General features: G+C 35.5%; 1 protein-coding gene and 1 long non-coding RNA gene across 7 annotated transcripts; one reads left to right on the forward strand and one right to left on the reverse strand.

The window, feature by feature from the left end:
- Positions 1 to 334: 334 nt before the first annotated feature.
- On the reverse strand, positions 335 to 13,361 carry LOC131939795 (ankyrin repeat and SAM domain-containing protein 3). 4 transcript variants are annotated; one of them, XM_059298303.1, is made up of 12 exons: positions 13,290 to 13,361; positions 9,312 to 9,512; positions 8,774 to 8,972; positions 8,250 to 8,371; positions 8,048 to 8,129; positions 6,600 to 6,732; positions 5,934 to 6,095; positions 5,443 to 5,574; positions 3,415 to 4,870; positions 2,733 to 2,874; positions 2,058 to 2,230; positions 335 to 1,816 (listed from the first exon to the last, which is right to left on the reverse strand). In XM_059298303.1, exons 2-12 carry the CDS (start codon positions 9,494 to 9,496, stop codon positions 1,501 to 1,503), a joined length of 3,102 nt encoding a protein of 1,033 aa, XP_059154286.1. In that variant the 5' UTR covers positions 9,497 to 9,512; positions 13,290 to 13,361; the 3' UTR covers positions 335 to 1,500. The 4 variants fall into 4 exon arrangements, with proteins under 4 accessions (XP_059154286.1, XP_059154284.1, XP_059154283.1 ...); XM_059298301.1 differs by lacking the exon at positions 13,290 to 13,361 and adding an exon at positions 11,549 to 11,641; XM_059298300.1 differs by lacking the exon at positions 13,290 to 13,361 and adding an exon at positions 10,255 to 10,386.
- On the forward strand, positions 11,387 to 25,901 carry LOC131939796 (uncharacterized). Of its 3 annotated transcripts, XR_009386476.1 has the most exons (4): positions 13,388 to 13,930; positions 14,073 to 14,089; positions 14,509 to 14,586; positions 25,768 to 25,901. It is a non-coding gene; the product is annotated as an uncharacterized LOC131939796 (long non-coding RNA). The 3 variants fall into 3 exon arrangements; XR_009386477.1 differs by lacking the exons at positions 13,388 to 13,930; positions 14,073 to 14,089 and adding an exon at positions 11,387 to 11,457; XR_009386478.1 differs by lacking the exons at positions 13,388 to 13,930; positions 14,073 to 14,089 and adding an exon at positions 11,391 to 11,462.

A 25,901-nucleotide genomic window follows, 5' to 3' on the forward strand; every position in this document is an offset into this window, starting at 1 on the left:
GTTCTACCACTATCTGTTGTAAAAGTGAGCAAGTTATTAAATTTCCATGAGCAGGCCTACCTAATTAGACGTGATACATTAGGCAGATAATGCAGTCTGTTTCTACGACAATGTTATGAACTGACTATGTGGTCAGCACAATGTCCAGCTGCCTTTAGTAAGGAACCCATCAGAGTTAAGATGTACCATGAGATGGTTTTGAGCCAATATTTAAATATTTGTGTCCTGCAGTGACATCAGCGGAGGAAACACAGAGAGTAGCAATCAAACTAATTAGTCATTTGGCTTTAACGATATACTAGTAGAGATAGGCAACACAAAGTAGATTGGTTTCACAATTTATTTACAGTATACACAGTCAATAGATATAACAAAGTACATTCATGATAATTTGATCACCCTTGCAAAAGCAGTAGGGCTTGTCAACAATGTAAAATAACAGCAACAAACTAGCTCACATCTCAGTACAAATAGACACTAGTATTTATGTTAACTACATTCTTTGTGACCAGTATCATTTGTAAGCTAAACGTAACATTTTTCATACAATGAAATATAATCTATCATATTTATATTGCACAAGGAACTAACCTAAGGGAACATCAAGTCAATATTTTGTCTAGATCAGGTTGATAAAAAAAATCTTTTAGTTTTAAAGTAAGCACCAGCAAACAGCACAGTCCATCTATTGCAGCCCCCTTTACAAGGCCGAAAAATGGTGACATTTTCCAAACGTAAATTGTATTTAATCATATAAAGCTTTGTAGTACAACAAACATTTATGAATATCTGTTTGGTTATTTAAAATTCTGGTGACACATTGCAGAAGCAGAGCTGTTAACAGCAAGTAATACTATTGTATGTTTTAATTGTTTTAGTACCATCAACAACATTGTCCAGATAATTTGTTGCTTCTTGATGATAGTGAATAATTAGATAAACCTGAGAATATGTTAAATTTAATTTGAATATCTCAATATCCACTCTATAACAAAACTTAAAATTTAATAAACAATGATACAAGATAAGGATAAGAATTTCCACTAATATTAAAACAACTATTTCATGTATAATTTCTTTAGTGTTAAGATTTCTATGCACAACTAGTACTAAAATACACAAATATTTTACTAAAAAGAAATTTCAAGTATAATTTATATATTAAATTTCTTTACTGCTAAGATTTCCATGTACTACTAAAATGCAGGCATATTTTACAAAAAAGAAATTCAAAATTTTGGAAAATTTATCATTAACATACTAACAGATATTTAAGCATTGAACTATTAATACAATACAGCAAAATTTATAACCTATCATATACAAATCAGTAATAAAATTAAATATAGAGGTAAACAGGAAAGACAATTGACTGGACGGATTGGGAACTCATCACTTATAGATTCAGTGTAAATAGCTTAGTGTATGAGTGGGTATAAAAATGCAACTTAAAGATCTGTAACAATTTTGTTTTGTCTATGATTAGATATATAAATGCTATTATAGATCCTTATCAAAACTGCTCAGTGAATGGGTAGATATTAAAATCCTATCAGCACTTTGTACCAGGCTGGATAATGTGTGTTGCATTTCTTTCAAACACTTCTCAGATTTTTTTAGCACTTCCTTACTGGTGTGAACACTGGAGGTCTTAGAGGGTTCTTCTGCCTGACTTGCTTGGGTCGGGTCAGCTGAAGGGTCAGCTGGACATGATCCGCCATTGGAAATTTTTTTTTCTGGCAACTCTGAATGGTCTTCTGGAACTTTTGGCCCTGAGACATTTTCTAATTGTTTTCTTAATTCCTTCTGGTGGTGTCTGAAATAAATTTTTAAATTAAAAAAAAATGCATTAAATAAAAACTAGTAATCAATTTTAATAAATGCAAAAAGCACAAAAAAAAAAGGCAAAATTATCCACCATTTTTATGAAAATTATAATTTTTTAATTATCCATTACTTTTTTCTAAAGTAGACATAACTGTAAAATCAACCAGGAACTAGCTACTTAAAGAATTATTTCATCAGCGGAGACTGAAATTTTGAACCGTGTGACTCACCTAAGACGTGACATCAAGTCTCCCATAGTTCTCAGCTTAGTCCTTGTGTCCTGCAACAGTTGCCTAGCCTGCTCCCAGTTGGCTCGCTCTTCCATCAGACAGCCTTCAGTAACAGAACGGAGTTGCTGCTCTTGAAGAATCTGGGCTTTTAAAGTTTCTTCATTTTCTGCTACCTAAAGTCAATAAAATCCATATATATTATAAATAATTTTATGACATTAACATTTTTTTTAAGCTTTCTGTTTTTAAAACCCTGTATGTTGAATCTCATATAGTAAATCTACAAATAATGAAAATTTCATGTGAACCAATATTCAAATATCAATAGAGTTGGCTAAATATGAGGCTAAAAGGAGATGGTCTGTTGATGGTCCATAATCACATTTGTTTTATTAGAATAATTTTTACACAAATCATGAATTTTTTTTTTAATCAAAACATTTTCTAATAATGGAATGTGAACATCTATTGGTTATAGACGTTTTTTTCCATTTAAAGGTTACATTAAACCTCATCCAGCATTAGTTTTATTACAACCTGTAGGGGAAGTTGTTAAAGCCTATTGCAGGTGCTAAGAAAATAAGTAAAATTATGTGTAGAACTTAATATTGAAATAAAAGCACAAAGAGACCAGTGAAACCACAAAAAAAGTAGATGATTAAAAGCTGTAGAGACCTGATTGAGCTGTATAGCCATCTCCTGCATCTCCCCCTCCAGCCTGTCAGCGTAGGCCTGCTCTAGACTGCTGCTGGCTATTGGTGCGTTACTGTGCCAGCGGGCAATGGCGTTGGTCATTTTTTTTCTGGGACCAAACAATCTGAGACATAAAAGTTGTAAGAAGCTTATTAGTATTGAGAAAAAACAAAACACAACCTATATTAATAATTTTAAAAAGTTTAATCTGTCTCCTTGTTTCCAAGATACAATTAAAAAATTAGCTTGATCATTAAGAGGACCACACATTTTATCTTAATTTCTAGATTTTTATTACATTCACTTCTACAATTTTTCTTGATTCCTACAATTATGATTCCTGGTCTTAGTTGATTCCTATTAAAAAATCTTGATGATTTATATAATTTTATAGGATTCCTGTATCTAACTTAAATAATCTTACTGGATTCTTATAATTTTACTTGATTCCTATAATCTTACTTGGTTCCTATAATCTTATTTGATTCCTATAATCTTACATGATTATTAAAATCTTATTTGATTCCTATAATCTTACATGATTATTAAAATCTTATTTGATTCCTATAATCTTACAAGATTCCTATAATCTTACTTGATCCCTAAAATATTAGATTCCTATAATCTTACTTAATTCTTAAAATATTAGTTTCCTATATCTTACTTGATTCCTATTTCCTTGAGATCGTTGTCTGTAAGGGAGAGAAACACCTGCAGGTCAACGTCCTGCTCCTCAAACTTGTCCAGGTACTTGAGCAGACCCAGCTGGTTCAGCATCTCAGCAAGGTTCCGCGGCCCACTTCTGCTGACCCCTGCCTCGTCTGGCCAGTGAATTGTGCTGGACACAGGCTGGGAGGTGGAGTGTCCAGGTATGACCACCATCGCTGGAGATGGACTGAACATGTTCTCTTGGTTTAACTGCGACAAACTATTTGCGGGAAAATGATTACCTGCTGTGTTATTTGTTGATGTGTTGCCATGGAGATGAGCTGTGTTAGATGTCAAGGCCCCAGCTGCAGCCAGCTGTGAGCTGTAGTCTGGTGGCAGGGTCAGGTTTTCTGGGGTAGGGAAGCCAAACTGGCCATGAGGCTCAGTCTCACTGTAGAAATATTGCCAGGGTGTATTGTTGGTGCCAGGTGGCCCAAATGTAAGCGGTTGAATTGTGTTTGGCCGTGGGTGATTGGGCCGCGGAATGTCTTGGTGGTTGGAATAAGTCACGTGTCTGTTGTACAGAGGGTGATGGTGGTTCAGCTGGGGATGGTGCGTGCGCTGTTGGTTGTGGACAGCCGTGGTGTCCTTCAGTAGATGGTTCAGGTGGACACTGGGTGTATCAGAGGAACTGGACACAGCGCTGGACTGTGTTGGATATTTTTTAGATCCCGCTGTTGGTGGAGTATGTTCTTGTTGTGTGGGCCCTTGTGCCTGTTTGTCTTCAGACTTTTCTAAAGGTAAAGCTGATAAACTGTTTACACAACTTGACTTGTCTGTCTCCCCCTTCAATGGTTTGTGACTATTAGAGACACTTTCAGTAGCTTGAGAACCATCTTTTAATGCTACAACAACATCTGCAGAATCACTGGCCCAGAGGTTCTCATAACCATAAAACTGGTTTTGTTTCTCGGGATTATCCAGAGTTAAGTTTTTTAAATATCTATGAACTATTTCAGCCTGGGTCATATTTTGTTTGGGTAAAGATTGGCAGGAGTTTGGTGGTTGGCTAGGTATAACATTATTCTCTGAGCCTGTAGTGTTTGTTACTGGGTTACTGGTTCCCACTGGAAATGATGCATCTAAAGGGAAGTAATCACACAAAGGGGAGACAGCTCCAGTGTGTTCTGTATTTAAATTTTGATCTGGAAATTTTAATAACTTCACAGGGTTGGAGCTGCGTTCTTGTGCTTTTAGAGACCGGTGATGATTCCTGGATTTAGCGGGACCATCAGGTGCTACATCATCTGATGAGCTGGTGGTCTGGTAGTGGGAGTCATCACTGTCTATGCTGCCTTCACGACTCAGCCCTAGGGCTGCCACCAGCCCGCCACTAGAGCTGGAGCTGCTTTTGATGGTGATGGCCCCTGTCTTGGTGAAGGCATTGCTGTCATCATTACAGTCATCATAATCTAGGGGAGGAAATAATTATCCATGATGATTTGACTACTTAACTATATAAACAAAACATTAAAACAACAAGACAGAAGTATTATAAATAAATAACTGTAAAAGTTTCTAAATAAGAATAATTGTCATAACAGAATAAACAAAAACTAAGCTAAAATCAAAGGTACAAATAAGGTCCCTTAATGAATATAATTAAAGAAAAGTTAAAAAATGAGACAAAAATTATGGTTTTAAGTAAAATAATATCACCACAAGCCCTAAATCAACATAAGACTGGCCTAGCTAAATAAAAAAATAACAATAAAGGGAGTTGTGTAGCAGTATGTGGTATAAAATAAAAGCAGTTGGGACGCACATACACATATACACAGCTATGTAGTAGATAAAGCTACCGATCAAGCCCTGTTTAAAAGGAAGGTACTCTTCTTGAATTACAATTTTTTTTTGGTATTAAAAATGATAAATAATGAACTAATTTTCTATTTTAGTAGATATTTTGAGGGTGATGTTTCTACATTACTAAAGTTTGTATTCATCAAGTGAGGATAAAATAAAAACTGTCCTGAGCACTGACCTCTACTTTCTGAGCTCTCCTTATAGTCCTCAGGGTTGATGGGGGAGGTGACATCTCTATGGGACAGTTTGGTCTCCTGTTTGTCGTCTCCCATGGCAGGAAAAGAGACATAACCCTTGGGAATGTGACAATCTAAAGGGAAACAACATGTAGTTAGAAATTTGGTTGACAAGTACAAAGAAAGGTGAGGAATGGAATGGTCAAATTGTACAGCACACAACAGCCAACATGAAACTATCAGTTTGGTTCCCAATGTCTGTAGGAATTCTTTGAGTCAACACAGCTTTAATGGGTACCTGACTAAAGTCAAATAAAAGCAACGACTACATGCTGATCACACAATGCCTTCACATGCACACATGAGAGTTATTTCACTTGTCAAAGGACTATCAGGGCTGAAATTTTTAAACTCTTTTCTTTACTCTACAGCTGCTTGGGAGACCTAAGTCAACACAAAACATTTTTAGAATCCACTTAAATGGGGAACATACTTGGATAGTACACAGGGTCAGTGCATCTGGTCCTATCAATCATTCTAGCAATGGCCTCAGGTCCATCTCTTATACTTGGGCCCTGGGTCTTCAGACGCAGGTGGCGAGTGGATGGGTGTCTCTTGTTTAGGGCTTCATCAGATGAACTGTACAGCTCTAGACCTGTTAAACACAAAACATTATCAGTCTATTTTCTATAATAAACTTTCAGCTTGTTCAACACATCATGTCAAATTTTATGTGGTCCATGTTTCTACAAGCAACTCTAACTAAACCTTTTCAATACAATCTGCTTTTGATAATCTGCCAAATACTGACAGCGTGGTCAAGAGAGACAGCGCTTGATCTGAAGGTCAATTTTAATCCCTGACTGAGTCCACCCAGCTCTGATGAGTACCTGACTCATATTAGGGAAAATTAAGGTAGCTGAACAAAATATTGGCAATGCTTTCAATTTATATGCCGAGGTAACTTAAACAGATTAACTTTGCTTCATCTGCCTCATGTGTCCTATGCACTAACAGGAAAGGATGAATCTGTATATATTATATAATATAAAATATTGCAATCTTATCTTGTTTAATACTACATTTTGACAAATCTTGTAACACATAGGAAAGTAATTTTTAAAAGAGAATCTATAAGAACAGATCAAGTTCCACTTACCAGCTTCAGACCTCAAGGAAATGAGAGGCATGGTGTGGTTGTCGATGAGACTAACAATCTTCATGTAGCCATTCAGTACAGCCAGGGTCCTGGCAGTGTCCCCACTATGTGCTCTAGCATTCACATTGACACCCTAGCAGGATAGATACAACATCAGCGATAATAAACTTTATGTCTATAGTAGGGTGTGTGTTTGTGTATATATATGAACATTTTAAATAAATAGATTAAAAAGTTTATATTACTATTAAAAACAAATTTTGAAATCTGGTACCACAAATATTATTAATTTAACTTTCAGCATTTGGCTGAGTGTTAGGGATTGAAATAGCATAAACTGTTATACTAGCTACATGTATAGGCCTTTATGGGTATGCCTATTCTCCCAGTAACAATGAATGTCATACTTACATGCTTTAGAAACTCTTGAACTATGATCTCATGTATAAGCCTTTATGAATGTCATACTTACATGCTTTAGAAACTCTTGAACTATGATCTCATGTATAAGCCTTTATGAATGTCATACTTACATGCTTTAGAAACTCTTGAACTATGGTCTCATGTATAAGCCTTTATGAATGTCATACTTACATGCTTGAGAAACTCTTGAACTATGATCTCATGTATAAGCCTTTATGAATGTCATACTTACATGCTTTAGAAACTCTTGAACTATGATCTCATGTATAAGCCTTTATGAATGTCATACTTACATGCTTGAGAAACTCTTGAACTATGATCTCATGTATAAGCCTTTATGAATGTCATACTTACATGCTTTAGAAACTCTTGAACTATGATCTCATGTATAAGCCTTTATGAATGTCATACTTACATGCTTTAGAAACTCTTGAACTATGATCTCATATATAAGCCTTTATGAATGTCATACTTAAATGCTTTAGAAACTCTTGAACTATGATCTCATGTATAAGCCTTTGTGAATGTCATACTTACATGCTTTAGAAACTCTTGAACTATGATCTCATGTATAAGCCTTTATGAATGTCATACTTACATGCTTTAGAAACTCTTGAACTATGATCTCATGTATAAGCCTTTGTGAATGTCATACTTAAATGCTTTAGAAACTCATGAACTATGATCTCATGTATAAGCCTTTATGAATGTCATACTTACATGCTTTAGAAACTCTTGAACTATGATCTCATGTATAAGCCTTTGTGAATGTCATACTTAAATGCTTTAGAAACTCTTGAACTATGATCTCATGTATAAGCCTTTATAAATGTCATACTTACATGCTTTAGAAACTCTTGAACTATGATCTCATGTATAAGCCTTTATGAATGTCATACTTACATGCTTTAGAAACTCTTGAACTATGATCTCATGTATAAGCCTTTATGAATGTCATACTTACATGCTTTAGAAACTCTTGAACTATGATCTCATGTATAAGCCTTTATGAATGTCATACTTACATGCTTTAGAAACTCTTGAACTATGATCTCATGTCCTTCTGCAGCAGCTTCCATAAATGGTGTCATCCCAGAGCTGGGCTCACTGTTGGCAGTAAAAAATTTCTTGCTTACTTCATTGCTTTAATTCATTCATTTTTATGTTACCTAAGATACAAAATACTAGATACCAATGTAATAATTAAGAACCTCTAGTGTGACTTACACAGCATCCATGTTTGCCCCAGCCTCAAGAAGGAAAGCAACAAAGTTTTGATGACCTGCGTAAGTTGCATGGAACAAAGCTGTCCAACCACTCCTGTCAATCAGTTCAAGCTCTGCTCCTTTCTGGATAAAAGATGGCAAAATATTTATTATGTGTTTTATTTAAGGCTTTCATATGTCTCTTATTGATTTCAAACTTAAATGTTCTATTTTTAGTCAGACTTTTGCTTTCATTAGTGAATCAGATTTTTGTTTTATTGCTGACCATCAACCACCAATTAATTTTTTGGTCTAATATTTTCCTATTTGTTTTTTTACGTTTCACGAATGTTATTCTAGTAAAGGAAAGAACTAGTGTGGTTTTATTGATATTAAGAAACTGCACCTTACTATATACAGTACAGTAAGGGATACGTCCATCTTGGGCATTGGAATATGAGTTATTTTTGTAATCCTACTTATTAGATGAGTTACATAAACATAATCCTCTCATGTTTTATACACAAGAAATAATAGTATGCCTACCCTGACTAGAGTGCGAGCAACACTTTCATTCCCACAACTTGCTGCCAGCATAAGAGGGGTGTGGCCTTTAGGGTTCTTCATGTTCATGTTGCATCCTTCTTTGATCAACAGATTAACTATGTTGTCATGGCCAATATAACAGGCATACATTAGTGGTGTCCAGCCCCCAACATTTTTTCTGTCTTTTTGACCATCATTTCTAAAAGAAGTAACAGAGTTTTATGATAAGTGGCAATGTATAATGTACAGTATATATAATTTACAAATTAGATAGGCCCCCTATTGTTTACATTTTTATGATTTTAATCTACAAGAAGCAATAATTTTAAAGCAATTTGAACTGCACACTAAGAAATCTTTTTTTAGATAAATGTCCTTTGTAATATTTTAAAATGATAAAGAGATGACTTTAGAATTTTTTATAATAAAACTTGCACTTAAAAACTGGCAAAAATCAAATTATGAATGTATGTACAACCAATAAAAGAGATGTATGAAAGAAACACTGTTTAGGTGATATAGGCTATGTGAAGCTTACTTAAGGATAAGTGATCGAACCCAGTCAAAATGACCAATGCTACATGCAGTATGAATATCCAAAGCAATGGGTGTAAAATCTTCCCATTCTATCGCACTCCATCCTCGCCATACAGACAAACTGCGTTCTAGTAGTTCATTCTCTGATGCTTCATCTGAAGCTTCATATGAGAGCTCTGAGGACATCTGGTCAGTCTAGATTCTAGATTGATAAAAAAAATTAGTTAACTTGATTCTTCAACTTCATTAAATTACACAGACTTAGTTTGACAGGTTCATTAGGTTTATACAAAACTATAGGCCTAATTAATAAATAATTATAGTAATATTATCAATGTGATAATACAAATTCTAATGCAATAGGCTTAAGAAATGCTAAAATTAAAGTTGTGTAGTCAGTTATTAGGTCAGAGACTTGAGTTAACTCTGTGCAACAAGCACAACTGTGTTTCTTTCAGGCATTTTTAGGCTGGCAGTCAGACACTGTTTAAAGTTTAAAGTATAGGCTATATTTTCCATAGGATAGATGTCTAAACTATACTACTATAGTCTATAGGCATTAATTTTTCCATTTTGTCGAGCAGGAAGGGGGTGGTGTAGAAGTGCTTTGTGAATGGGGGCTTCCTGAACACTTGCCTGAAAGCCCACCAGTTGGTTGAGGCCAGACCGGGGGGGGGGGGGGGGGGGGGGGGGGGCTGGAGTAAATTTAAAATATCTTTGCTTTTTTGTCTAGATTACTCTCGGTCTGAGTCTTTCTTTAGTACTCAGTAGTTTACTAGTGACTACTGAGTTAGAGTCTGAGAGACCGAAAAGTTAAAAACTTGACTTAAAAACTTAGCTTATACTTATTACTTAATAACTTATTATTACTTAACTATTACTAGATCTAATCAATTATATTATAGTTATACTGGACAACACATCTTTAAAAGCCTGATATTTACTAGTATATTTATTTAGAACTACGCCATCATTTAATATATTTGTCAGGTCTTAATAGATCTAGAATCTAGTAGATCTAAATCTTGATCTCTAGTACAAAATTCTAGAGTTCTCGATCAGTTGTTTTGCAGCCACTTAAATTGATCTCTCTAAATTCCAAAATATTTTTTGAACATTATGTTGACACATTTCAGACAAGATTTTGGAGAAATTTCGTATTTTAAGAAAAATTCAACTGCAATTTTGAGGGGGGTTGTAGGCTGACTCGTGCCTTCATTTTAGGGGGGGGGGGTCTGGCTTTTTGTGACGATGTGTGACGGAGGGGAAGGGGGAAGTAAAATCGTCAAACAAGCGTGACGTCTTTTATGACCCCTTGAGATTTACACATACAATATAAAATTGCTATTATTCAGTAATAATACTGATGATGCATGACGATTAAATTTGTCTGTTTAAAAAATAACAAGATTCTTGTGTCTAAACAAACTGAAAAAGCTTTTTTTATAGTCTATTACCGTACTAGTAAATGCATCCTTTATGTGTACAGTTTATTGCTATCCTAGCCTAGTATGAGGGGGGGGGGCAATATTTATTTAGATTTAGTAGCTTTCTAGGATTAACCATAAAGATTCTATTCTTAACATCTAGAACTAGAAATCTATAAGCTAAATATACTAACTAAATACAATAATACAATAATAACACCTTTTTATCTTTGCTGTCTAAAATGCCGCTTTAGTTAAATCAAATTAGTAGGCCTAGAAGAATATTTATATATTGGTCTAGATCTAGATCTATGCTATACAATTGTACAGTGTTTCTTCCAGACTTTTTTCTCCGGGGGGGGGGCACTTGAAATTTTCGGGGGGGGGGGGTAGACTTTCTTCGGGGGGGGGGCGGACACTGTTAAATTTATATATTTTCTATATAAATTATATAAATTTCATTTCGTTCGGGGGGGGGGGGGGGGGGGGGCGGTAAAAATGCCTGGAAGAAACTCTGCAATTGTATAAGTATAAAGCCTACTCCCCCCCCCCGCCCAAATTTTGAGGTATTTGTCAAAAGTAGGTCTAGAACTTGGTATTTAGATCAAAATCTAGATCTAGATCTCCAGAAATAGAGTCAGAATCTAGACATGGCCAAAACAAACATTTTAATTTATAGGCCCTCCCTTAATCTAGATCTACTCCCAGATCTAGAATCTAGTAGAGTATTTATTTTCTCTATCATTTCTAATCTATTTATGTATTATCTGTATGTAGACTGTATAATACTGTATATAACACACTGGCTAACCCTTGTACTCTAGATCTAGATTCTAGATCTAGCTAGCTAAACTAAGTCTAGTCACTAGTCAGTACTAGACTAGTAGGCCGGTAAACCTCCATTTTAGCGTATTTTATTCTCCATTGCTTGTTTACCTCCAGTTGAGCGTATTTTATTATAACAACCGAAACACACCAAAACATTAGGAAAACACGATTTATTATTTGTATTGTATTTTTGTTTTCACAAATGAATAAAATGAATGTTTAAAAAACACGACTTGTTTATTTGTATTGTATTTTTGTTTTAACAAATGAATAAAAAAACAACAAAGAGACTGACTGAAGTGCTTTGTTCGTTGGTTACAAAAATAGAGATGCACACTTTGTACAATTAAGTGTTCCAATTTCAACTAAACTGAATAAAAGTATTAAAAGGCACAATAATGCTGCTAAAAGTGGGCCGGGGGGGTGGAATTTGGTGAGGGATGGCTTGGAGTGTTAGAGAAAGTGTGACAACTCACGTCATTTAAAAAAAATAATGTTAGAGGTCGTCCATAAATGACGTCACACTAGTAGGGGGAGGGGCAGAGGCGTAGCGCGGTTGACACCATTTAGGGGGGGGGGGGTGACACCAAGGCAAAAAATAGCAAAATATATAGAGAAAAATGATAACTCCACTTAATTAAGTGATTAATACGAGTGTTAAATAGTCTTTTAAGAGGTGCAAATCGAAAGTTTGAGGGGGGGGGGGGGTGCAAATCGAAAGTTGAAAGTTTGTCCCCGGGAAGGGTCGCTACGCCTCTGGGGAGGGGGGGGGGGCGTAATTTTGTGACGGTGTGTGTTGAGGGGACGGGGGTTCAGATGGTGCTACGTCATTTGGGGGGGGGGGTCTTGCTTTTTGTGACGACACGCTTTTTTTACGATTTTTTCCTTCCCCTCCCCTCCGTTACACGTCGTCACAAAAAGTCAGACCCCCCTAAAATGACGTCACACCACAGCCTACACCCACCCCCCCCCCCCTCAAAATTTCTGTTGAATTTTTCTAAAAACATCGATACTTTTTCCAAAATCTTGTCAGAACTCTGTCAACATAGAGTATTTTGATCAATTCCTATTACAATTTATTAAAACCGTTTTCTAAAACGCGAAATAACGGCTAAAACTCGTTTTTCTAACATTGCTTTTTTTATAATGCAAAAAAAGTGACGTCACACCATCTGAAACCCCACCCCCTCCCCCTCATCACACACCGTCACAAAATTGCGGACCCCCTCTCCCTTACGAGTGTGACGTCATTTATGGACGACCCCACGTCAATTTTTTTTTTAAAAGCCAGAAATTTACTCACACAAAAAATCATACTTGATACATATATCAAAATATTTGGAAGGATGGTAGATTTACTATGAATTTAAATAACATACAACTCTATAGTAAAAATATTTTTTTCAGTTTTGGCGAAATTGTCAAACAAAAAAACACAGAGTTTGTACATTTATTGCATAAATACAAAAATATAATACAGAATAATTAACAGTGTATCAGTTTCACCATGAGACAAATGCCTTTAAAAAAAATACAATACAAATAAACAAGTCGTGTTTTTTAAATATTCATATTTATTCATTTGCTAAAACAAAAATTATACAATACAATTAATAAATCGTGTTTTCCTAATGTTTTGGTGTGTTTCGGTTGTTATAATAAAATACGCTCAACTGGAGGTAAACAAGCAACGGAGAATAAAATACGCTGAAATGGAGTTTTACCAGTCATCGGATATTGCTTCGTTGAGGAGGAGATACAACTTAAAGCTGCGGACACACATCCATACATTCATCCATCCATTCCCAGAAATGACGAGTTAATAAACGCAATTCTCCAGAATGGAAATTGCGCTAAAAAGTTACTAGATCTAGATCTAGATCTAGAAATCTAGTAGTTGCGTTTATTAACTCGTCATTTCTGGGAATGGATGGATGAATGTATGGATGTGTGTCCGCAGCTTTAAGTTGTATCTCCTCCTCAACGAAGCAATATCGATGACTAGTTACAAAAACAATTATGTTAAGCAAGTTACGAGGATGAACATAGGCCATAAAAATTCCGGGTTTCTTTCATGGATTTCCCGGAAAAGCCAAAAAACCTCGGAAAAATGCAGTTTTTGGCCCATGTCTCGGCAACCAGACCACTTAGCGACTTGAAACATGCACCAATCGATTCCTGCTATAATTTAGAACAATATTGCAGAAGAAAGTTTTCAAAAATATCCTTTCGTTTGGTCACAAAATTTTTTTTGAATTAATTAAAATTTGGACCGAATTAGTAGGCATTTTATGCAACCACACCACACGCGTCATCACGTTTTATAGCTGTGCCATCACGTTCAATATCTGCGACATCACGCTCGGTAGCTAGGCGCGCAATGGTTTTTAGTCATGTTACTCTATTGTAAATAAAACATGTAAAATACTGAAAAAAATTTAATAAAAAACGTTTTAATAACTAACCAATGGTTTTACTAACCCTGCTGTTGATTTACGCTACGACAGAGCTATTTTTAGATAACGTAAGGAAATTGCGCTAAAATTGTCACTAGACTTTTTTTAATTACTTGTTTAACTAGAGTAGTAGTCAGTAGACTGTAGACGACAGTAGTGTCAGTAGACGTAGTTGCCTAGCCAGCTGTTGAAATTTTTTTTTAAAGAGTTAGTTAGAGGGCTAGGGGCCTAAATAAAATATTAAATAAAACTAAAACTACTCCACCAGTAGTGCTGAGTAGTCTAAGTATGTAGATCTATAGTTTATAATATTTATATAATTATAATAATTTTAATAACACACTCTTAGTAAATAAGTAAACTAGAGACTCTGAGGCAGGGCTAGGCATATCTATCTAGACTAATATTAAATAATAAATATAGATCTAGAATCTAGGCCTAATATTCTGAATTTTATCTCTTTATTTTAAATTTAATCTTAACTCAGCCTGTGTCAAGTTAGTGGAAAGGCGCTTAAGCCGCTGAGGCTAAGGTGACAGTGGCACAAACAGGTAGAGAGGACGAGGTAGGTGATTAAAAACTAAAAATAATAAAAATGTAGGCCTAATGATGAGTGCCTATAAATTATTAGTTTGTTAACTAATTAACGACAGTAAGACTATGTCACTAGGGTAATCTATCGTTTTAGGTGCATAAAATCGACCGCAGCTAGTAATGTGAAAAAAAGTTGCCTCATTGTTAGGCTTTAATAGAAGTATATTGTGATATATATTTGTGTCAAATACAATAGAAAGAAAACTGATTAGGTAATAAAACAAAAGCAATGGCTAAATATATTTAAAATATATTAATATAGGCCAGAAATTAACTTTAAACAGCAGTGTTTACGAGCAAGATTTGCTATATAAACATCTGTAAATTAGTGTGATTTCCCCTAAATCTCTAACGATAATTTTCCCAAAAAAAACTTAAACAAGATGGCTGCTCAAGTAAACGAGCTTAGTTGCATCACTAGAATTGTCTTTTTTATAACTGAAAAGTTTTAATACAATTTTAAAAAACAGGCACATGTAAGAAATTTGAAACATTTTTGTAACTTTCAAAACATAAAGCCTCCTAAAAATGTAAAATAATTACTAAAATTTAGTGAGTCACCTCTTTTTCACATTACTAGTCTTGGCAGATTTTACGTACCTAAAATGATAGATTACCAAGACTAATAGATTATCAATACAACCAGTATTTGACAATGGAATCTTTTAAAAAATAGGTGTGTTAATTTGTTTAGTATTGTATAACTTCAGGTTTATGCTAAGGGCTATGGCAGGACATGAAGTAGGGTTTTGGTTGTTAGGGACAGAGTTAGCGTTTACATACGCAAGTCTGTTTGTATTTAGCATGTTACCTCTAGCCTAACACCTCTTATTAAAGAATATTCCGGCATTGTCGGACACTGGTATAAAACAAACCCCACAATGAATACAAATTCTGCAGGATATCTAAATTACATACTGAGAAAACAAAATAAGAAATATTGACTAATTGATGTGTTAAGTTCTGGGTTTGAATCTGAAGTCAGTTCTGGTTTTTCTTTTCGTCTTCATAACTTAAATGTCAAATGACTTGGTCCTTAAATCCATGGCCGACTATTCAAACCCATACTTTATTCATACACGTTATTAATTTAAGATACGTAGTAGAAAGCTTTGTCACAAAAATACCTAGACAAAATTGAAAAATGTTGATATTTTGGGGTCTATTTAATGTTTTCATTTGAATAAACCCCCCCCCCCCCTCCCCCCCAGAAAACTATAGACTGACATTGCTATGTACAACTAAACCTTTTTGAAAAATAATTCGATTTATGTGTTGTAGTTTATAGAAATACTGTAAAACAATTTTTTTTAGAATAGTCTGTAGTGGCCTGTTTGGGTGGTGGTGGGGGGCGGAGGGGGGGGGGGATAATCACATGTCCACCACAAATTGAGTTCTTCTGTGACTGAAGTAAGGATCATTTAACTATTAATCCCATCCAATGTTTAATATATATAATTCTGTAATAAATATTATCATTTAGCAAATTGATGCTCTAATGTAAATGATGCACTTGCAAGGATGTAATTGCATAATGTATATATAAATGGGTGACATAGGACAATATTTCTAAAGCTCAGTGAGTGTACAAAAGAATGACTGTGTTGGTGTTCAAGATGGGTATAAAGTTAAGTGAGGAGGGGAGAGAAAGGTAAATGACAGAGATGCCTGAATTTACAGATGCTAGAGTAATAAGTAAAGATAACTAAGTTTGTGATTGTGTTGTTCATTAGTGTTTGTTAGTTGTTTTTTTTACACAGCTGAAACCTCACTTGGTATCATCAATCCACATCCTCAGCACATTTGGTGAAAACATAGGTCATCACCCCTACCCCAAACTGCACCAACTCCCATCCTCCCCATGTCTAATGTTATAATATTCTTTATTGTTCAAATTGACTTTGGCTTATCTCATGTAGTACACATACCTCTGCGTCAAGAAAGCACACATAAAAATATCACCCGCATCCAAGTTTAGATTAGACAAGCTTTTGTGTTGTATTATATTGTTACAAGTAAAATTATTTAATATCATTGTAGATATATATATTGTATACAATGTATAGTAAAATTAACACTAAATTTGATATAAATCCTTCTTTTTTATGGGATACACTTTATTCAAAGGCTGTGAATATCAGGTATTTGTTGGTTGGTGTGTAAGAATAAGATGCTGCATCATCAGGCCTCAGATAGTTGAAAATGATTCAGATTTTTAAATCTTGTTTGACACATATGTTAACATCATCCCCCCCAGTTTTATGTAGTTTATTTATGAGTAATTTATGAGTATTTTTATACCTTGACTGTGTATTTACAGTTGACTACCTTTAACTGTGGTGTCAAACTAAAAAAATGTCTTCAAAACGTCAGGTGTTCTTTATCTCTGGCTGGAATTTCAAAGTATTTCTCTTATGTGTCTGAGAGTTGTCACTTCCAAATTCCAAAAATAGGTGTGTTAGTTGGTGCATTGTGATATCAAGTTTAATGCTAGGTCTATGGTAAGACTTAAGTTAGGGATATGGTTAGTGTAACATTAACAAGTTACTGAGTTTGATATTTACTTCTAGTAGCCTAACACCATGTTATTAAGAACATTACATTATTGAGGTATAGTAGTTTTCTAAGGGGTCGGATTGTCACAATTTAAGAGGTTGACACCCAAACAAAAAAAAATGTAATAGCTGAGAAAGACTGCTATTTCTAGTTAATTTAATAGTTTATTAACCCTATCCCTACAACCCTATTTCACTGTATTCGACTACAAGGCGGGTCATTTTGACCCGTATACTTTTTATATAAGAAACTATTATTACATATGTAAATTTTTTATAGCATAACTATTATTTTAATGATAAATGGACACTAAAATTATAGTGTATACATTTCTACACTAAATTTTAGTTTTAGGTATTATATTATTATACTTTTTAGGCATAAATAAAACTAGACGTTACTAAATATAAAAACTTGTACCTTTACTATCGATTTATTTTTCATATGCAAGAAAACTTAATCACAATTATTATCAGTTTGCACAGTAAAGCTATATAGACTAGAGATAGAATCTATATATTTGACAAATAGTTATTTTACCATCTAACATGTTATCGTATCTCGCATGACTTTTGTTTGGATGACGCTATTGGGCCCAACACTCAGTGAGTGGTTCAGAAGGCTTCTTTTTGTCTACTATTTGATCTAATGTGAATTGCAGTAGCTTGGACATAGTACTCTGTGCTCAATGCTCACAACTTGGGGCAGAACAAACTCTTTTGACAATATACACATTTTGTAAATCTGCTGCTGTCTATTTGTAATAGCTGTCGCTTTATATTTCACCTTATTGGGGACATTAGTTGCAAATTGAAAAATATGGTCATTAGCTACCACTTAGTTTGCCCATTGGGGCATATTGCTAGAGCCATACATGGATGATTTCATGCAGTCTTTCCATTTTGATGTCATCATTTTGGCATCAATATGCTTGCTTGACACAGTTTAGTAGCCAAAAACTTAGTTCAATGTAAAGTTCAAAGTTATCAGAGATTGATACATAAGTCATCTCTATTTCAATATCCATTGATTTATCAAAATATGGTTCCATGTGCTTCAAAGCTGTAGTCAAGGAGTTGGTCCTATTTTACCCAACTATGGTTGGACTGTCTGAGGTGACATGGTCTAACACCCACGGACCATAAAACTTAACTCATCAGATGGCTTTTGTCGCAAAAGACTGCATAGATACAAATCAATATTTGCTTCCTGCTGTATCTTTATTATATCAAAGCCTATTACACAACATTCTAAATACTTTATTGACAGTATGGCCCTAATTTCCAAATTCAGCAACAAAAATAAGTTCAGGTCTGATTTATCGCTTTCAAATTGATACTGTATCCAATGAACCCATGCAGTCATCAGTTGGTATGTCTTTGTATCTCCTTACAATACAACTTCTCTATGTGTAGGCCCAAACCTAACAATCCACAACAGTTTCATTTGTAACAAGAAGGTTGAGTCTAAAAACATGCTATCAACATCATTGAACAAATTATTGTTGTGCTTCGGCGCTGAAATAAATGTTTCTAATTGGTGTCTTTGGTAAGGCAGGAAGGGATACAAACTTATGAGCCCAAAAGGTCTACCCCCAAGGGAAGTTGTTTGAAACTTCTATAGATTTATACCACTTTCCCCTACACTAGTAGAATTTTTCTCTATATAAATGTATATGGGTCAATTTGACCCATGTTAGTAGGGAGAGGAATAGTGAACCTAAACCTGCTCACCCTCATGCACACGTGCAAAATCAAACATTCATTTTTATGTTGAAATAAAGCAATGTATGTGTAGGAAGCATATCTAGAAGCTCAAAACAATTGGTCCAGTGGTTGACCAGTAATTAACTAAAATGTAGCATTGTCGGGTCAATTTGACCCGCCTTGTAGGGATAGGGTTAAGCTTAGTACATCATATATATATATATATATATATATATATATATATATATATATATATATATATATATATATATATATATATATATATATATATATATATATATATATATATATATATATATATATATATACACACACACATACAAGGGACAGCATGGTTGAACGGTAGAGTGTTTGGCTGCTAACCCAAAAGTCTTGAGCTCAGATCCTGGATTCAAATTCATAGAAAGTCCACCGTGTTTCTATGGGCACTAACTCATTTTAGGAAAACAAAAGTAAAGGCATCTGGCTGAGGTCGAAGGGGGAGAAGAGTAACGTCCCTGTTAAGGATTGTACTCAAAATAATTATATGAAGGGATAGAGGCTGGTGTATCACTTTGTTGTGTTGTCAGCTTTATGAGCTCTACGGTGATGTTACCTCACGATTTCCTGTTTGCTAATTTGATTGTTGTGTTGTGTTATGAACAGTAGGGTGATGTTACCTCATGATTTCCTGTTTGCTAATTTGATTGTTGTGTTGTGTTATGAGCAGTAGGGTGATGTTACCTCATGATTTCCTGTTTGCTAATTTGATTGTTGTGTTATGAGCAGTAGGGTGATGTTACCTCATGATTTCCTCTGTTGTGTTGTGTTATGAGCAGTTACCTCATGATTTCCTGATGATAGTTTCTCGAATGGGTTGATGCTAATGGATTCACTTGTTTCTGTTTTAACACAAAATTTGGCTTAATAGCTGTTTGTAATAGAGATATCACAGGCGATTGTCATAATTTATTGTGAATATCAGTTTTTATTACCAAGATGTGGGTCCTATATAATATGTACACTGAAACTATAAAATATCGTAGTCTATAAAATATAACAGTGAGTTGAATAATGTATGGAAAAAGTGTTAGACGTTTGTGTTTGCACTGTAAGCTTTTAAGTTTATGTACACGATCACCTTGCCTTATGGAGGGCTCTGCGATGCTGTTTTTGTTGTATGTACTTTTTACGCTGCACCCCCACCCTTCCCCCCATATTCAAACAGCCAAAAGCCATGCTACCTCGTGAAATACCGACCCACCTAAAGTGCTTCTTGAAGTTCTTCTGTAGCAAAGATGAAATAGAGCACAGCACTTTTGATTTTCCTTTGGGAAAACACGAAGCCATATTGAAATCATACTGTAATAATAAACCCAGATCTGTGCCATATAAGTTTATTTATTTGCTTGTATAAAAATTAAGTTTTTAAATTTTAGGCATATTATTATTATAAACGTGAACGATTTGGCTGTTTAAACATTAAGTATCTTATGTTCGATTCTTATCGAAGCTGAAATGAAATATTTAAACGAACTTGTGCAAATACCAACTATAACACACCCTCTACAAACTGGCAGGTCTACCTAGTACTTTCTCACTTCAACCCTTAAAACTGGTTTTTATGTAAACCACAGTCACACACTAACTATAAAAAGGAAATGTGGGTACCGGTTTTCTTTTACTATTCCTGACGGTCAAAATCTACATTTCTATTAAAGACTCTCGGGCGCACACTCAATGGTGGCAGGTCCGTATTTGAATCAGGCGTTTTCAGCTGTAAATCTAATTCTGACTTGTGTTATTCACGCGGGTTTCGTTAACTGGAGTATAAAAAAGTCGGTCGTGTATTTTAGTCTTGTCCAAGTATGGCTGCACTCCCATCTCTGTACTGTAAGATGGTGGAATTTTATCCTTCAATAACTGATGCACCTTTCAACTTATTTTTTTTATACCTCTGTTAGCTTTAGTAATGGAAGATTTTAATGCTATTAGCTTATGTACACAAAACAAACATTCCGAGATAACATGTTTTAAATAAACCGGGAGTGATCTCCCCTAAACTTTCTCGAATATTCTTATATAAAATAACAGGGGATGGAAACTCGGGCTATAGACATGATTTTTAATCCATTTTAAATACTTAAAGTTTTAAAAATAGAATAAAATCTCGTAGACAAATTAATTGCACACCAAGTGAACGCAAATAAAAAAGCGCATAATAGTGCGCAATATTATTAGTACTTTTAAAATTTACATTAGTTTTTTGAGAAATCGGAAGTAGTGTAAATTACTACTTCCAGTCAACGGAAATTACTCAAAATTTAACAGAAGGTAGAGAATAAGATCTTTTACTTACATGTGAAATTTCATTTATCTATCTGAAATAGTACTCAAGTTATAGGCTTTTGAAAAATTCAAAGTAGAAAAAGTACCACTTCCGGTTATCGGAAATCGCTCAAAAGTTGATACGGATCTACGATTTTGATAAAATACTTATATATGAAATTTCATCAACCTAGCTGTAACGGTACTCAAGTTATCGTGTTTACACACGGACAGACAGACACACAGACACACAGACAGACACACAGACATACGGACAAGATTGCAAAATTATGTTTTTCCGTATCAGTGAGGTGTAAGTGTAAAACGTCGAGATTTGTAAAAATCTCGATTTTTTTTTTGCACGATTACAAGACTTTCTCTATACTTCGTATATACGAGAAAGTAAAAAAAAGGTTGTTTGAAAGTGGGACCTCAATAAATACTACAGCATTAATATGTATACATCGGATGTGGTCAAGTTAGTGGAGTAGCAACACCAAGGTGTGACTAGTTAAGTACGTGTAGCACTAACAATAGGCTCTTTCATTTGAATTGTACAGCCGTTGTCGTGTGAGTGACTAGTTGAGTACGTGTAGCACTAACAATAGGCTCTTTCATTTGAATTGTACAGAACTCTTGATTTTAAAGGCAAGTCCCCTCACGACTAGAGCCCTACAGCAGCTGTTGACGTTACAGACAAGTCCCCTCACGACTAGAGCCCTACAGCAGCTGTTGACGTTACAGACAAGTCCCCTCACGACTAGAGCCCTACAGCAGCTGTTGACGTTACAGACAAGTCCCCTCACGACTAGAGCCCTACAGCAGCTGTTGACGTTACAGGCAAGTCCCCTCACGACTAGAGCCCTACAGCAGCTGTTGACGTTACAGGCAAGTCCCCTCACGACTAGAGCCCTACAGCAGCTGTTGACGTTACAGGCAAGTCCCCTCACGACTAGAGCCCTACAGCAGCTGTTGACGTTACAGACAAGTCCCCTCACGACTAGAGCCCTACAGCAGCTGTTGACGTTACAGACAAGTCCCCTCACGACTAGAGCCCTACAGCAGCTGTTGACGTTACAGACAAGTCCCCTCACGACTAGAGCCCTACAGTAGCTGATGACGTTACAGGCAAGTCCCCTCACGACTAGAGCCCTACAGCAGCTGTTGACGTTACAGACAAGTCCCCTCACGACTAGAGCCCTACAGCAGCTGTTGACGTTACAGACAAGTCCCCTCATGACTAGAGCCCTACGGCAGCTGTTGACGTTACAGACAAGTCCCCTCACGACTAGAGCCCTACAGCAGCTGTTGACGTTACAGACAAGTCCCCTCACGACTAGAGCCCTACAGCAGCTGTTGACGTTACAGACAAGTCCCCTCACGACTAGAGCCCTACAGCAGCTGTTGACGTTACAGACAAGTCCCCTCACGACTAGAGCCCTACAGTAGCTGATGACGTTACAGGCAAGTCCCCTCACGACTAGAGCCCTACAGCAGCTGTTGACGTTACAGACAAGTCCTCTCACGACTAGAGCCCTACAGCAGCTGTTGACGTTACAGACAAGTCCCCTCACGACTAGAGCCCTACAGCAGCTGTTGACGTTACAGACAAGTCCCCTCACGACTAGAGCCCTACAGTAGCTGATGACGTTACAGGCAAGTCCCCTCACGACTAGAGCCCTACAGCAGCTGTTGACGTTACAGACAAGTCCTCTCACGACTAGAGCCCTACAGCAGCTGTTGACGTTACAGACAAGTCCTCTCACGACTAGAGCCCTACAGCGGCGTAACTGTACAACTACAATGGCCACTGGATGTACTGTCTGTTTGGTCGCCTTTTAGAATTTCATGGCTAATCCACACTTGACGTCACTGTATTTTAGACCACTTCCACCCATCTTCACATGCCACAAAAATCAGAACCACCCAAATGTCAAATGTCACACCTTAAACGATGTCAAATATCACACCTTAAACTAACCACAATTCTACGAAACCACACAATTTCCCCCATCACAATATGAACAAATTGTGCGCAAATTTTCTTCAGCCCCATCCCCATATGAAGCATTTCTTACATCGCTATACCCCCCCCCCCCACGGGTTTGTAACGTGGACTACATCCTGGCCGCTTATAAAAAAAATGTTAATTTTGAGTTTTGTAAAAATTTATTAATTACATTTTATATGACTACTGTAATATCTAATTAGATTAAAAAAATAGATATTCTTGCATTGTCATAGGAGACGAATGCAATAGAAGCAGGTTACAAGATTTTTCACAAAACCACAAACACAGTAAACTGAATACAAGCTTACACGTCTCCACCTTTCGCTCCATTGTCTTCCATTGTAGTGCTGCGTACCTCCTATTGTTTGGTGATTGATTGCTGACTGGTTTTTAGTGTCAACACCTGATATTTTAATCAGTTGATGAATGGAGAGCATTTTAAAAGAAAAGACTATATATATATATATATATATATATATATATATATATATATATATATATTTATATATAAATATATATATATATATATATATATATATATATATTCTAATATATATATATATATATATATATATATATATATATATATATATATATATATATATATATATATTATTTATATATATATATATATGTATATATATATATATATATATATATATATATATATATATATATATATATATATATATATATATATATATATATATATATATATATATATTATTTGGGAAAACACCGGCAGTAATAATAGCATTAATCAATACAATACCAATTAGCCTGAATCCTAACCCACACACTTAACTTCACGGGCGATGGATCAGCAGTGTTTCTTCCAGACTTTTTTTCTCCGGGGGGGGGGGGGGCGGACACTAGTAAAAGTATGATTACTATATAAATCCCATCTCGATCGGGGGGGGGGGAGGGGTGGGCGGTAGACTTTCTTCGGAGATGCCTGGAAGAAACAGTAGGCCAGGCTTTAAGTTTGAGAATATCCGCACTAAAACGTATGGAACTTTCCACGTTAGGAAAAGTAAATGGAGCTGGACATAGTGCTGAGTACACCGCCCCTTCATACCCCCTCTACTTCATTTCACGGTTTATTGCTGAAAGGAGAACTTTAACATTTCTAAACTAGGTCGCCCAAGGCATACCACGAGGCTAATTATCTATTATCTACTCCTTTTTTAATTATATAAATTACTATGTACACACTATAATTAAAGTAATTGGCATTCATACTTTAGTGCCCAAACTAGAAAACTCAGTTCGATTCTTGTGGAAATATTGACGTCAGTGGCGTAGTCAGGAATTGGTCATGGGAGGGGTTCAAATATTTTTCCATATGTATAAAATCATATATATATATATATATATATATATATATATATATATATATATATATATATATATATATATATATATGTATATATATATATATATGTATATATATATATATATATATATATATATATATATATATATATATATATATATATATATTATATATATATTGTTACGACTCCCTTCTCTAATCCTTTCGAATTAGTCAGGGAATCGTAAACAAGAAGAAGAAAATAAAAATAAATAAATGCCAACTTCAGTGATCTCTATTTATTGCCACAAAATACAACACCTAACATTAACCCGCCACCACGTGGAACACAATAGGAAAAGTACACAACTATCTACAACAACTAAAGTCCTTAATTCGACTGCCCTACTTGTCCCTAACTGTCAAGCCTAGCCTAGGTTTAATACATGTCGTGGCTTTCCACTAGCTCACAGAGACGACCCATGTCTGTCTCCTCTAGACCTAGCTATCCGAGACGAGTCCGTCCGTCTCCGAGCGTCTCGTGAGTGTGTATCGAAAGTGTCCCCCTAGTCTGCTGTCTACCCTCCTAAAGTACTCGTCCCCCGTTCTTCACCGTGGGAACTATTTTAATTCGTGCCTGACCCTAGGTCAGATCCGTCCATGACGGTCCACTCGGCCCTGTCCGATCTGGAAGGTTTTCCCAGCCGTAAATCAAGGGCTATGTTGGCCACGTTAATAGCCGAGTCCCGAAGACTCCAATTCTGCCACGCCCACAGCGTAGAATCTAATCCGTGGTGTGGCCGTCAACTGCGTCAAGACCCCCAGACTCTCACGGCCTATACTTGCTAGTGCATGAACATGCCTAAAGCATTTCATTTTAATTACCTGGCTCTCCTCGATGGGGCCAAACACAGGTAAAGATCCCATATATATATATATATATATATATATATATATATATATATATATATATATATATATTATATATATATATATATATATATATATATATATATATATATAGGGTTGAGAGTCCATGGGAGGGGATATAATTCCCCCCCCCCCTTTTGCCTACGCCACTGATTGACGTGACCTTTCGCCCAAATGTGGGATTTGTTTTAGTTATAAATATTGACCCCGTTCACCTTTCTCGGATTTTAATGTTTTATTTAATTAAATATTGACCCCAATTCTCCTCTTTCTGATTGTAATTGATGTTTTTGTTTTACTTTACAGCTAACACACACCATTATATTACGTTAATAACGTGGATTAACAGTCGCACAAACAAGCGGGCTTAAAATCCACACATCTGACATATAGCTGACAGATAACGTCAGATAAGGTAAACCAACATATAGACAAGTCAT

Source organism: Physella acuta, unplaced genomic scaffold (genome assembly GCF_028476545.2).
Source record: "Physella acuta isolate Inbredline_101_S28 unplaced genomic scaffold, ASM2847654v3 ptg000294l, whole genome shotgun sequence".
Taxonomy (NCBI): Eukaryota; Metazoa; Mollusca; class Gastropoda; family Physidae; genus Physella; species Physella acuta.